The sequence below is a fragment of the Peromyscus leucopus genome, chromosome 5 (assembly GCF_004664715.2).
Source record: "Peromyscus leucopus breed LL Stock chromosome 5, UCI_PerLeu_2.1, whole genome shotgun sequence".
Lineage (NCBI taxonomy): Eukaryota > Metazoa > Chordata > Mammalia > Rodentia > Cricetidae > Peromyscus > Peromyscus leucopus.
The window spans coordinates 57,015,694-57,030,423 of record NC_051067.1 but is presented as its reverse complement, the minus strand read 5'-3'; the positions used below and the strand labels follow the sequence as shown (position 1 = coordinate 57,030,423).

The 14,730-nt window shown below is 38.3% G+C and overlaps 1 protein-coding gene across 6 annotated transcripts in view; it reads right to left on the bottom strand.

Annotated features, from left to right (window-relative positions):
- Tasor2 (transcription activation suppressor family member 2) overlaps positions 1–11,011 on the bottom strand; it is a 45,097-nt gene extending 34,086 nt beyond the window's left edge. For 3 of the 6 annotated variants that reach the window (XM_028891172.2, XM_037205964.1, XM_037205965.1), the window contains exons 1-6: positions 10,923–11,010; positions 2,019–2,156; positions 1,752–1,875; positions 1,642–1,661; positions 1,445–1,544; positions 12–112 (exon numbers count right to left, since the gene is read on the bottom strand). In XM_028891172.2, coding sequence (XP_028747005.1) covers positions 12–112; positions 1,445–1,544; positions 1,642–1,661; positions 1,752–1,777 — 247 coding nt within the window. In that variant the 5' untranslated portion in view covers positions 1,778–1,875; positions 2,019–2,156; positions 10,923–11,010. Of the gene's footprint in view, positions 1–11; positions 113–1,444; positions 1,545–1,641; positions 1,662–1,751; positions 1,876–2,018; positions 2,157–10,346; positions 10,432–10,922 lie in introns of those variants that run through there. The other 3 variants (XM_037205963.1, XM_037205962.1, XM_028891182.2) reach the window with 3 other exon arrangements.
- Between the last annotated feature and the right edge of the window lie 3,719 nt (positions 11,012–14,730).

The following is a 14,730-nucleotide window of genomic DNA, read 5'->3' as shown; positions in this document are numbered from 1 at the left end:
TTTTGACAGACCTTTCTGCTCCAAGTAATTCTGTCTTCTAAAGGCAGCTTCTGGGAGGCTTTCTTTCAGAGAAGACACTTTCATTACATACTTAAAATCTAGTTCCTGTGGTCTAAAAAACAAAAATGTATTAAGCAGAGTAATAAATACTGACACAACCTGATCACTTTCTAACTCAAATGCAAACGTAAGTCTAACTATAAAAAAGTTCGTAAAGGACTAGAGAAATGGCTTAGTTGTTATGAGTGCATGCTGCTCTTTCCAAATTTAGCTCCTAGCATCCACAATGGGCAGCTCATGACTCCCTCTTTTGGCCTCTACTGCCATCTGCACATATATGCACAAACCCCCAAACAAGGCATAGATACATACACAATGTTGAAAGACACACAAATAACCAAATTTTTACCTATTTTTACTATCTACTTGAATACTATATGCTATCATTTTTCCTATGTTTAGTAACTACATTCTACAGCAAGAAAGAGCTGTTCTTTTAAAATTATTTTTTTCACAAAATTCTTACTTCATTATTTATGGGCTATACTATCCCTGTTCTCTGTTCTTACAAACGGCCAACAGACAATGAATTCTGACAGAGATAAGTTCTCATATGTCAATTAAAGTATGTCTATGCTTCAGTGATATTAAGTACAAAGTATGAACAGACCAAACAACAAGATTTCTTTTTTTGTTTTGTTTTTTTTTTTTTGAGACAGGGTTTCTCTGTGTAGTTTTGGTTCCTGTCCTGGATTTCACTCTGTAGACCAGGCTGGCCTTGAACTCAGAGAGATCTGCTTGGCTCTGCCTCCTGAGTGCTGGGATTAAAGGCATGCATCACTATTGCCCTGACAAAAAGATTTCTTAAGATATCTTTCACAGTTCTCCAAGAGAAACAAAACTTCATTATCATAATTCATCATACTACAGATTTAACTGCTACTTTTTAGTATTTTTGTAAGGGAATCATGTTTTTTACATCACAAGCTGTAAATCTTAATGATGATTCAATAATAGGATTGAGAGGCTTTAATTTGCTGTATAGCTCTCTAAACAAGTTTCATTTGTTTTAGAGGAAAGGCAAACTCCTCTAACATAAAATAATTCAGTCAGGCATGGTACTAGATTCATGGAGTCCCAGTTATTCAGGAAGCTTAAGTGGGAGGATCCCTTGAGCCTATAAGTTTCAAACCAGCCTGGACAATATAGCAAGATCTCATCTCACCTACAACAAGAGAAATACCATTTTCCCTTTAAGGATTAGAATTTAGGTCACCTGTGTTTTTGTACTCTACACATTCAATCAAATGTATTCTAACCTAAAACCAAGCACAATACATAAAATATATTTCACACCAATGCTACCCATTGAGACCTTGAAATGAGTAGCCAGCACTGGAAAAACAAAACATGCATTAAGGATGACATCAAATGTAATACTTACAGTTGTACTGGAATTACTGTGCCATAAGTAGACCAAAGAGTTATATCACACTGCAAACAACCCTGAACAATTAATTGCCCTTTCCATGGAGAGATGAGAGCTTTAAAAAAAAAAAAAACGAGGACAAAAGGAACCTGATTACTTTGTGAAACATTTACTAACACAACAAAAACCACAAGAACTAATTAATTTCTTACCATTTTTATTGAGTTCAAGTCTAGAAAGAAACAAAGAGTATTTTTATTATTAAAGGGAGCCAAGTAAACAAAGTACACAGGTTTTATAAGTACAAAGGTTTTATACTCACATGCTTTTATAAGTGGGTGTTGCCATCTTTTAGGTTCCCAGTATTGAAAAGCTACAATTATATAAGGAAAAGTCTATCTGTGTCATTTAATAACAGCGTTGCCTGAAAGTTCATAGAGGTAATTCTGAAAGAAGGAAAAAAAAGTATCATTAGTACTATGGAACTGCCTATGAATAAAGTTTATCCCAACCCTAGCCAAACCTGAAATTTAGGACATTAGGTTAAGAAATGTTTGTTTTAGGTATAATTTATTCACAGTGACTATACCTGACTTAGTTCGAAGGCACGAAAATGACTTCTTTTGTAAGAAAATGTGTAGGTATCTGCAGCCACATGGCAGACATAGCCAGAAGATGGCCTAGGGTAGTTACCTGTATAATTCTCAGACACAAACTTGATTTTTCCCTAGAATGAAAACATTAAGACTCATCAGATATCTTCAAATAGCAATAGCCCTAACAGTAGGGTTCATTTTAAAAGTAGCCTACATAGGGATGTAGATGTGTTTTTTTCACCAGTAACCAAAATAAAATTCATGCTTCTTTGAAAAATTATCATTTTAGGGTCACTAATGGTTTTAATCACCCATAAGCACTTTAAAACTTTAAGAAATAGCTGTGCTTGGGTATCTGTCTACTGTTTTCATCACAATACCAAAGGAATACATGATCAGACCAATTATCTTTAATGAAACTTCACTGAATGGCTATGTAGTGATTGTAATAGGAAATATGACAAATGAAATCTAAATGATCAGAAGATGAGTTTCCAAACCGAAGTATTAATGGATTGTAAATTATGCCAGTGCCCAGAAAGTCCTCTAGGGGAGAACATGTAATAATGTGAATCACAGGCAGGTGTCCTTGACCACTGAATGATCAAGAGTATTTCCTGTGATAGAGGAAATGAAGGATTAAAAGTCGATTTTATTGGGGTTAGGAGTATAATTAAGTAGTAGAGTACTTGCCTAATTTGGGCAAATATGGGCAAGGCCTTGGTTTGATTTGTAGCAACAGGAAAAAAAAGCCAAGTTTTAACATATGATGAAATGTCATAGAATGATTAAGTGCAAAGGGGGGAGGGGCTTATAAGCTTCCACTACTAGCTGAAGAGCTACTGACAGTTGATAGCTTCTGGAGTAGGGAGAGTCCTCTTTAAAGGTGTAGCCCCATGTCCACCACACTCCAAGTGGGTGACACCACACTCATGGTTATATGGGCAGCACAAATTGGACTAGACAGGTTACTTAGAAAAAAGAAGGACATTAAGTTGAGAGAGGGTGGGGAAGTAGGAGATGAATCTGATAAGAGTTAAGAGGAGTAAATAGCAAAATACATTATATGAAATCCTCAAATAATTAATAAAAAATATCAAATAAAAGACCAGGGGCTGGCTCAAATGATGAAGAACACTGGCCACTCTTCTATAGGACCTGGGTTTAATTCCCAGCACCCAAATGATAGCTATTAACTGACTAACTCTAGTTCCAGGGGACCTGAAACCTCTTCTGGCCCTCCTTGGGCACCAGGCATGCACACAGTATACAGATATATGTGTAAGCAAACACTCATACCCAAACTAAAAACAAATCTGTATATTGTATGGTCCTATTTACATAAATATCTAGAATAGACAGATCCTAAAAGGTGGAAAATAGATTAGGTGCCTGGGTTGGTGACTGATCACAGTGATGGTTTCACAAATCTGAATACATGAGAACACACTTGATATACCACATAGTTTAAATGGGTGAGTACTACTGCACAGGAACTACTGGGAAGTATTTTAAAAACCAAAATCACCAGGAATCTAGCCAGCATGCATAATGATCCTTTTCAGTTCTCATAATCACGGTTCTTTTCACGTAGTACTGCTAAACACTCTCTTCTTGAGTTCCTGCTGCTTTGAGCTGCATATGCTCCTCCATTTCCCCATTATCTAGTTCCATTAATGCCCCAAACATTTTGGCCATCTACTCCTTCTATACATCCCACATAATGATTCCTTGGCTTCAACTACTACCCAACCCTGGTTTGGTGGATCCTGTCCTAAACTACTTTTATCACTACAAGGTTATGTTTCAGAAACATGAAAGGCTGAGTCTCTAATTCATAAAAGTAGTACCTATCCATTTATGGAGAAATTACTAAGTACAAGTTCCTTGGCTAAGGACTTTAAATGTCATTTAATCCTTACAGTAATCCAATAAAGTTATCTAGTTTTCAAATGAAAAAAATCTAGCATAAAACTTTCATGCAAACCATGTTTTTAACTATTACCTATTTATCTCCCCGTCAATCTTTTCTTCTTGTCTCCTTTCTACTCAGGGTACCACTACAGTATGCTGAAAACATTATATTCTTGCTTACCCCTAACATTCCACAGTTGTCAAGTTTGCTCAGATCTATTTGTTCTCTATTCTTATGTCATTACAATGGTATAAGATTCTTAACAAAGTATCAATCTCTTGGCAATGAAAAATACCATTTTAGATTCAAAATTCAATTATGCCTAAACTTCTAATTGAAGATTACGACCTGCTTAACACTAATGAATCTTTTACTAAAGCCATCTCAGAGAAATAACTAAATCTCACTTCATTTGTAGAAGAAGAGAATCGCTTTCCTTAGACCTACATCTGGCTGGACTGCTCAGAGTGCTAACACCATTCGGCCAACACAGAATGCATGCTGACATTCCAATTTTGCCTATGGGACTATTTTGCTTATTACAAATCTTAAAATATAATTCATATAATCTGCAAAGCAATATACAATCTGATCACTGTGCATATTCATCTCAAAACAAGCTCATACGGAATAAACAAAATTATATCTATAAATTATGACTTTTTCATCTGACTGCAAATTGCTTACATTTGGGTTCAATATTCAACTTTAAAAATAAATATAAGTTACATTTATTTTTTTATTTTTCATGTATATATACCATGTAGGTTTGAGGTCAAACTCAGACCATCAGGTTGGGCCAAGTGCCTTTATCCACTGAGCTACCCTGCCCCCTCCTCCATGATTTTTGATACAGGATCCTTCTCATTCCATAGCCCAAGCCTTCAACTGTAGCACTCTTTCTGTCCCAGCCTCTTAAGTGCAACATTCAACTTTTGAAGATTGTTTTCAATATCCTCAAAATTTGATCTACAGCCAGGTCTCGGTTGTGCATGCCTTTAATCCTAGCACTTGGGAGGCAGAGGCAGCGGATCTCAGTTAAGTTCAAGGCTAGCTTGGTCTACAAAGTGAGTTCGAGAACAGCCAGGACTGTTACACAGAGAAACCCTGTCTTGAAAAAAAAAATTGATTTACAAAGTTTCTGATTATCTGGCTGATACTTCTAATTTTTAAAATATTTTTTGTTTTGACATGACGTACAAAAGGTACATAACTGTTCAAGATCATGTAATTCTGATTAAGATTATTTTAAAATGTATGTGGTGTGTGCATTCTCTCACTCTCTTTTATGATACTGGGGATTCAACATACTAACTGCTTAACGCCCCTCCACCCCCAGTACTTTAAGGTGACATCCATATAAATTCAGTGACCAATGTTCTAATTCATCAAATTGGGTTTATGAATTTTTGCTTTAGTATTAAACTATTAATTTTCAATGAAATGGTTACACCAAACTCATTGGTAGAGTACCTTCCAAAAAGATAAAGTAGTTTTTCTCTTAGAAGAAATCTAAAAAAAAAATTGAGAACATTAATTTTTCTCCTGTAACAATTACATTTTAAAATCCATCTGTGGGAGATGGGGATTTAGCTCAGTGGTAGAATGCTTGCCTAGCAAGTGCAAGGCCCTGGGTTCAGTCCTCAGCTCTGGGGAAAAAAAAATCCATCTTTCATTCTCTCAATCATTTTATCTTACAAAGCAAGTGGCAGAACTAAGATAATATTTTAAATTGCTTTCACCACTAGATATAGTCTACCCCAAATGCTCTGATCACAAACTAGGGGATTTCCAGAGGTGAAATAGGTCCTGTACCAAATGAACTAGGCCTTCAAGAGCTGAGGTCAAAATCTCTCCTCCTAACGAGGGAGCAGCTGTACATTAAAGGATGTATTTCATCAAGCAACAGTGTACTGACTATTAGCAAGGGATTTAGTTCTCCAATTAAATGTTGTTATATCTTATTAAGGGAAAACAGAAAGTATACCCTAGGCACATTTCTTATGACAAAAGCAGTAATTAAAACAGAAACCAATTTAAAAAGACAGAAAGAAAAGCAAAAGATCTGAAGAGAATATTTACTACGCAGATAATGAAAGTACACTAATACACAAAGACAGCAGAACTAAAAAAAATGGGAATTCACATTTCAAGAGCCATTTAATAGCCACAAAGCATTAAAAACACTTTTAATTTACAAACTTAGAAAGCCAAATCATTTCATGCAAGATAAGGACACACTACAGTGACATAGTAGAATGCTAAAGACAAAAAAAATATTAAATGCAGTCAGAGAAAAAGAAACCCAAAGACTAAGAGGTAAGTTAGTAGCAATATTGGAAGCCAAAGACAGAAATGAGGCTACTCAGGAACATGTAAAATGTATTCAAAGCCAACATGCTAAACGACAGTCATCTAAGTACAATGTTTACATTCAGCAAAAACATTTTCCAAAACCAACACGCTAAAAGACAATCATCGAAGTACAATGTTTATATTCAGCAAAAACATTTTCCAACAATGACAATGAACCATAAGTTTATCATCAAAACAAAACAAAACCCCTCTTTTAATAAAAGCATCTACAAAGGAAGTTTTTAGTCACAAGAAAGATAGCTCCAGATGGATAAACACAGTAATGAACAGGGAGCATAGTAGAAATGTGGGAAATATTAAATACTGGCTATAAAACCCAACAATTCTAAATAGGCTTCCAGCTATCTGGTAATAATAATTTTAAAAGTTCTATTACATGACAAAAATAGCATATAAATTGTGAAGAGGGTTAATGAAGTTAACAATTCTAAGATAAAGATGTTTGTAAATTTAATTGTGAAAAATCGAGAACATAGAATTGTAGGAAAATATGTAACATCCAAACAAGTAGATAAAAAAATTATAATGTTTTGCCCCTAAAGATATTTCAAACAAACAAACAAACAAACAAACAAACCACAAAATTCCAGCCAGCGCAGAGATGGTTCACTGATTAAGAACATGTATTGTTCTTGAAGAGGCCTCAAATTCTGTTCTTAGCACCCACATTAGGTGGCTCAAAACCTCCTATAGCTCCGGATCCAGGATCCAACACCCTGTTCTGGCCTTCACAGGTACCTGCCCTCAAGTACACATACCCTCACACAGACACACATAAAACTTAAAATAAAAATGAAGTCTAAAAAAAAAAGGGGAGAGAAAGAAAATTCTAACAGATACTCTTTTACTTATTAGTGGTGCTGGGAACTGAATCCAGGGGTGGTGCACATACTAGGCATATGTTCTATTATTCAACATTTAGAGCCCTTCCATATACCCTTTTAAGTATTTACTTGAAATAGAAAAGTATAGGGCTAGGGATATTGCTCAGTTGTAGCTTGGTCTGTATTAAACTTTGGATTCAATTCTTAGTACCACAAAATAAATGAATAAATAAACAAACAATAAGTACAAGTGTATGTACCATCTAGTTATATAAAAATCGTTTAGTGAGAAATTTAAAATATATTTTTCATTGGTAAGATTAATATAAATGATAAACCCAGAGGTAAGATAAATCAAAACAAGTTGGGCAATAAGAGATAGTCAATATTAAAATTAAAAAAGGAGATGTAAAAGAGTAAGATGTTTCAATAGTAAGAGGGTACCTATAATAACTGATGACAAATATTTAAAAAAAAAAAACCTAGAAAAATCTAATTTACCAAATGTGACACCCTGAATTAATTAAGAAAGAAAAATCTGAGTAGCCCTTAACCACTAAAGAGATTAAACCACTAGCCTAACATCTGCCACCAACAAAACTGTAGGGTCAATTAAATTCAATGACAAATGCTTATGGCAGCAGTGATTAGGAGCAGTCCAATGATGGAAATATGGTGAGGAACAGAAAATATTCTTGGTGATTATACTAATTAATGTGAAAACACACACACACACAGACACACATAGAGACACACATGTCATCATTTGGAAGACCTGTACAATTTAGGGAACCAGTATTTTCCCAAAAGACTAATGCAAGAATGAAAGCCCTTCAAAGTACAAACTAGATAAACAGATTTTAATAAGTTCATTCATAGTTTCAAATTTACACTGTAGGCAACTTTTAAGAAACTATATTATCAAAATTGATGAATACGAAAGAAAACACAACTATCTGAAAATATCACTTAAATGTCTCTCCATTTCCAAACACTCAGCTAGCCAATGTCAGTGCAGAAGTAATACTTGAGCAATTAAAGGTCACATGAAAACTATTTGCAAAACCACAGTACAATGCCACTCTTATCACTATTTTTTTTGGAAGGGAAATAGCTATTTTTCATTAAAAATGTTACCTAAGTCAAGATGTAATCAGTTTAGTTTTTAAAGACACCAATAAATATGTTTGAAAGTAATCAGTTTAACATCTAACATAGTAACTTTCAACAGATATAACTGGAGTGTGCAATAGTTTTAGAACTGTAAAGAAGTTGGCTCAGGATGTAGAAGAGTGCTTGCTTGTCTAGAATACAAAAAGCCCTGCCTCAATCCCTAGAACTGCATAAATTTAGTGTGGCAGTATGTCTGTAATCCTAGCATTTAAGAGAAGGCAGCAAAAAGATCAAGAGTTCAGTCCAGTCTTTGCTACATAAGTTCAAGGCCAGCCTGGGCTACAGTTTAAAAAAATGTGTAAAAGACCATGGACACATGCTGTAACATAAATCTTGGCATATAAAACAAAATATGAATATAAAATATGATTCTCTTCAAGTTCAAAACAGGTGAATATTTGTGGGTTAACGAAATGAAGACCCTGGTGACAGTTCAACAATACTTTCCTTCTAGAATAGACAAAACACAAACCATTTCTAAGGTATCTGTAGTGCTCTACTAAGCAAGGTGCAGAGATAGTCTTCCTTTTTTTGGTAAATGCATTTTCACACACACTAAAAATCTATTCTCTTAGAAGGGAGGAAAAACAATATCTTTTCTTAAACGAATTTATAAATGCAATGAATAAGCTATTCAATGCAAACACAAGTATTCCAATGAGATTTTTCTATAGAAATTGAGATGATTCATCTGGAAGAAGAAAAAAAAAAAGAATCCACAGCATTCCCTGGTTCCCCAAAAGAAGTATCAATGTATGTTATAAAGCTACCATAACTAAAACAGTATGGTAACTGCTGCTAAATAGGTTTAAGAGGAGTGTCAAATCCAAGGTCATAAACAAGGTATAATTGTCCCAAATGTTTGACTTTCTTACTCACTAGGCAAGATTAAAAATTAAAATAAGACTTTTTTCCCAACTATTTGATGGGTAAAGATGTTTAGAAAATATTGTTACCATCCAGTGCTGCCTAGCAGTAATGAAAACCATACCTAAGGGGAAATGAAAATTTAAAAATACAATCACCCCAGGGCATTTAACAGACTGCCAGCATTCTCATAAGAATTTGATTCCACAGAAACATTATCAGCAGCGCCTAAAGCACGTTTATAATAGCTGCAGGGGGGGAAAAATCACAGCGTACAGTATTATTATAAGGAAACGCTAAAACAGGGCTGGAGTGGTGGCTCAGAGGTTAAGAGCACTAGCTGCTCTTCAAGAGGTCCTGAGTTCAATTCCCAGCAACCACATGGTGGCTCACAACCATCTATAATGAGATCAGGCGCCCTCTTCTGGCATGCAGATGTTCATTCAGACAAAACACTGTATAGATAATACACAAAAATCTTTAAAAAAGACAATGTTAAAATGTCCACTGATGAGACACAAAGGATAAACATGTCTAATATATTTGTACTAAATAGATATGCTATGGGTAACAATATCAGGCAAGTTTCAGGCAAGTTTCCTGGCAGTTTTCCAATTTCCATTTATTTAAACAAATGCTTGGGCTAGAAGAGATGCCTGTCATTTATCTTTTTTATTTAAGAATGTAATGGTTAGGAAACGTATTAGCAACACATTTCAAACATCCTCTTCCTTAAAATAATTACAGACAAATAGTTATCTTTTTTAAACTTGGGCTCACTAGGTATTGATTGATATACTGGTGACAATGGAGCTCTCCTTTACTACAAGACAATTTTCCAGTAGAAAAGCATTCTCTTACACTATCAGGTATATGTGCTTTGTACTAAACCTGTTAGGATTAGATTTCCAACAATCTCAGATTCTATGCTATTACACATCCATTTTCTTTTTGCTTTCTTAGGGGAAACACTGTGAGTCCTCAGGTCATTTGTATTATACAAGTTTAGGGAAGATTTTCATTAACTTTCCTATTCTAATTTTACCTTCAGAGAGAATACTCGTTAGAGTTGCTTAAAGTTTGGCATTTCAAACTGCTAAATCGTGATTAAGAGAAACTCGAAAACTTTCAATCTCGGATTTTGAAGTTAAGCCCCGTTTTCCTACCAAGTGCTGGCCGGTACTGTCTTCTGACCAGCTTCGGGACCAACCTACTGCACTACTCCTTCAACGTTACTCCAGCCGGCTGCTGACTTCCATATGGGGAGGCCCATTTATACGTAATAAATAAACAAACAAGTAATGCCACGTGTTGCCTTGGATTCCACAGAATTCACAAACTTGAGTTGAGCGGTCTCCCTAAGAAACCTCCGGGAACGAGCTAGTCCGACCCGAATACAGGGAAAACTTCAGCGCAGAATTGACCACATCCCTCGGGAATGGAGCTGACCTGTGACAGGCGACACACACAAAACGCTCCGGCGTCCTTCTGCCCCCCAAGTGCAGACACCACTCCCGAAGCCCTCCACGGGCTCGCACCAGGACTGCCTTCTCCGAGTTGGAGCAGAATCAGCGTGGCTCCCTGTCCTGGGCGACCGAGGGATCTGCCCAGTGGCCCCCCGAGCGACGCCCACCCCGCCCACCCCGCCGGGGCCGCCCTCCGTCACCGCGGAGCTCACCCCTGCCCGCGGCTGTCTGGGGAGGTCCTCGCCCGAGACGCCCCCGCACCCGAGGGAGCGTTACCTGTCCCCGGCGCGGCCGCCTTCCCTGAGGAGTTGAGCTCGCCGCTCGGTGTTCTTCCCATGCTTGGCCGGCCCGTCCCTTTCTCCTCCTGGCCCCTCGTCCTGCGGCGTCTCCCGACCTCTCCTCACAAACCCGGGCCTCCCGGCTGCGCGCGCTCCACTCCCTCAGCCTCACAGGCGGGTAGCAGCCCTCGGAACAACCCCGGCGCTGGGAACGTGTCGACTCTTTGGCCCCCCGGCGCCAGCAACCGGAAGTAAAACCTCGTGGCCCGAGGAAAAAGGGAGGGGGCCGGAGAGACAGAAAGTGAAAACTGAAGCTCCCGTGGGCTCCTCACAGATGCGAGCCAATCACAAGGAGGACGCCGAGGCGCAGGCGCGACCGTCAGCGGCGTCCACGTTGCGCTTGCCTTTCCTCCTTGCGCAGGCGCGAGGGCCCCAGCTCGCTCTGGATTGGACGGCCAAGCCAGTTCCGTGGTTTCTCGCGGGACATCGGCGGCCGGATATGGATGGCGTGCACAGGAAGCCAGGATCCTGAGTCAGGTCAACCTCTAGTGTCTTGCGGGTTGCTTATGCCCGATTTCCGGTGTTTCGTGTACCAGGTGTTATAATGTGACAGGACAAGATAGTACAATGACTCTTCCATCTTGTGTTCTTGCTGAGGCCATTTCAGGTTTAATTGGAATCTGATCTTCATGGAGAATCCTGTGGAAAACTAGCCAACTCTATTCTAGGTCCGATGCCCCAGCTAACTTAGCTTCTGTTTAACTGCTTGCTTGTCCAAACCTTACCCCTGCAGCTGCTGAGTGAAATACCAGCATGTAGTTTTGCCCTTAAAAACCCCTTAGTGTAAATGTTGGAGGCTACACTTAGGTCCGAATACCTGAGTATAGTCTCAGCCGGCTGGAGTAAAGACTATCAGCTGGCCATCAACTGAGTGATCATCTCTGGTGACTCTGGTTGGGTTGGTCTGGCCCAAGTGCGACATTTCAGAAACCTCACTGCTGTTTGAATTTCCTGAATATTAAATCCATACAAAACTTAAGTTCATTGTGTGAATTCCCCAGACCAACTTGAAGTTTATTATCTATGTGGAAAGTGTTGAGGTGACTATAAGTAACAATTCTGGTCTCTCCTCACTAGAGATAAATATCCCTGAAAGAAATTAAGCAGTACCAAGCCATAGACCATGTGCCATGATTTGAATATTTGTTACAATGAGACTTAGATATTCAATAGGATAGTATACTTGTGCCAAGTGCTATATTATGAGATTAGGGCCATGAACAAGGAAAAGAAGGACTCTATTCATAATTGAGTTCATTTTAGAGGTGAATTAAATTATAAGGTACCACAATTATTTCAGGTAATAACGTGCTGTGAAAACCTAGTAAATGGAGTTGGAAGTTGGAGACTGGAACAGAAGAAGCAGGACGATTAAGATGCACCTAAAAAGGGATGCTTGAAGATAAAACTCAAAGATGAAACTGACCAAATGAATCCTTTGAGGTAGAGTTTTATGAGCAGAAAGGAAAACAAGTGTAACCTTCCCCCCCCCCCAAAGGTGAAAATAAGTGTTCAAGAATCCAAGAAGGATTCCTGAAAAGTGAAAAAACAGAAGATATTCACAGTGCCTAAGAGCTGAGAGAACAGTCAGGCAATTGCCTACCACACAAGCTTGAGGATCTGAATTCCAGCACCGAAAAAGGGAAAGCAGATAAGCCCTGCCTAGTTTCTTTGTGAATCCAAGGCCAATGAGACCCTGTCTTAAAAGATAATATGGACAGATGCTGAGGAACAATAGCTGAAGTTGACTTGTGATCCCCACACATATTGCACACACGCACCACACACAAAATGCACCTGCACACATCTACATACAGACAGAATAAAAGTACATAAAACCTAGGCAAAGGATGTAGTTCAGTTGTTTATCCAGTATGCAGGAAGCTCTAGGTTTGATCCCCAGAAATGCATAAATTGGGTATGGTAGTGCAGGCATATAATCTCTGACGGTTGAGGTAAGAAGATTAGGAATTCAAAGTTATCCTCAGCTACATAGCAAATTTAAGCCCAGGCCGAACCACAAGAGTACCTGTCAAAAACTGCACAGACTGCACCTTAATGGTTTGTCTTAAACCAGTCAGGACAAGAAATAGCCCACTGCCAGGTTTCTGGTTCATCAGATATATGATGAGATCTGTGTTTTGGAAATACTCTAATGACCACATAATACACTGGGTTTTATGTTGTTGGTTTTTGTCTCTTTGGGGGGCCTGCCACCCAGCTCCCAAATAAATCACACAGAGACTTATTCTTTCTTATGAATTCCTGGCCTTAGCATGGCTTGTTTCTTGCCAGCTTTTCTTAAATTATCCCATCTACCTTTTGCCTCTGGGCTTTTTCCTTTTCTTAATTCTGTATATCTTACTTTCACTCCTTCCTCTGTGGCTGGCTGGGTGGCTGGCCCCTGGAGTCTTCCACCTTCTCTTGTTTCTAGATCTTTCTCTCCTCCCAGATATTTCCTCCTCTTTATTCTCTCTGCCTGTCAGCTCTGCCTATCCTTTCTCCTGCCTTGCTATTCAGCTCTTTATTAGAGCAATCAGGTGTTTTAGGCAGACAAAGTAACACAGCTTCATAGAGTTAAACAAATGCAACATAAAAGAATGCAGCACATCTTTGCATCATTAAACAAATGTTCCACAGCATAAACAAATGTAACAAATTTTAAAATAATATTCCACAACAGTTTGTAGGCGTGGGAGTGAGGCAGAGGAAGAAACTAGAATAGGCTTGGTTTTTGGATTATAGTTTCCATTTCTTTCCCGTCCCCCATGGTACCTTGTACAAAATTTTACTCAAAACAATCTTAATATGTAAATACTGACTTACTGAGTATGTTTCATTGCAGTAGAAAGAGGAAAGAACCAGTGGAAGAAAACAAAGAACAGTGCATTCAAAGAACCAGAGCATACTGAGTTCATTCATTCCACTGCTTTGGGGGGAAAGCCCTGTAAAATTGGTCCAATAATGATTTATGTTACTTGAAATCTTCTTGTTCCAAATCTGCTCTTAAGTTAGCTGCTAATTTTACTTTCTCATTTGAATAATAGCAATCTCAGATGTGAATATGTGCAAAGAACAAGAAATATATATGCATAAACAGAGACACATGCCATAATACTCTGTCTTAATCACTGTTCTATTGCTGTGAAGAGACACCATGACTAAGGCAACTCTTATAAGAGAAAGCATTTAATTGGGGGCATGCTTATAGAGATTTAGTCCATTGTCATCATGACAAGGAGCATGGTGGCATGCAGGCAGTGCTGGAGCAGTAGCTGAGAGCTACATCATATCATAATCATTAGGCAGAGAGGGGGCTTGTTGAAACCTCAAAACCCTTCCCTAATGACACACTTCCTCCAATAAGGCCACAACTCCTATTCCCTTTAATCCTTTCAAATAGTGCCACTCCCTGGTGACTATGCATTCAAATGTATGAACTTCTGGGAGCCATTCTTACTGAAATCACATGTACCCATTATTTTGTATGATAGGTAAACAATTCATAAAAGAGGGGGAAATTAGAAAGAGAATGGCTTCTTAGTAAAGAAGGCTTCCTGGGGTGGAAAGTACGTTCCTATTACTGAAGACATCATGCACTTCAGACACAGGACCCAGAGGCCCCTGAGCTGTAACTGACCTGAAAGCTAGTTGATGATTAGCTTTCATGGTACCAGAAGGCACCATGTAAGCTTCCAAAAGAGGGAATTAACCAACAGTCCTAACCGGCTATGACACCTATGAAC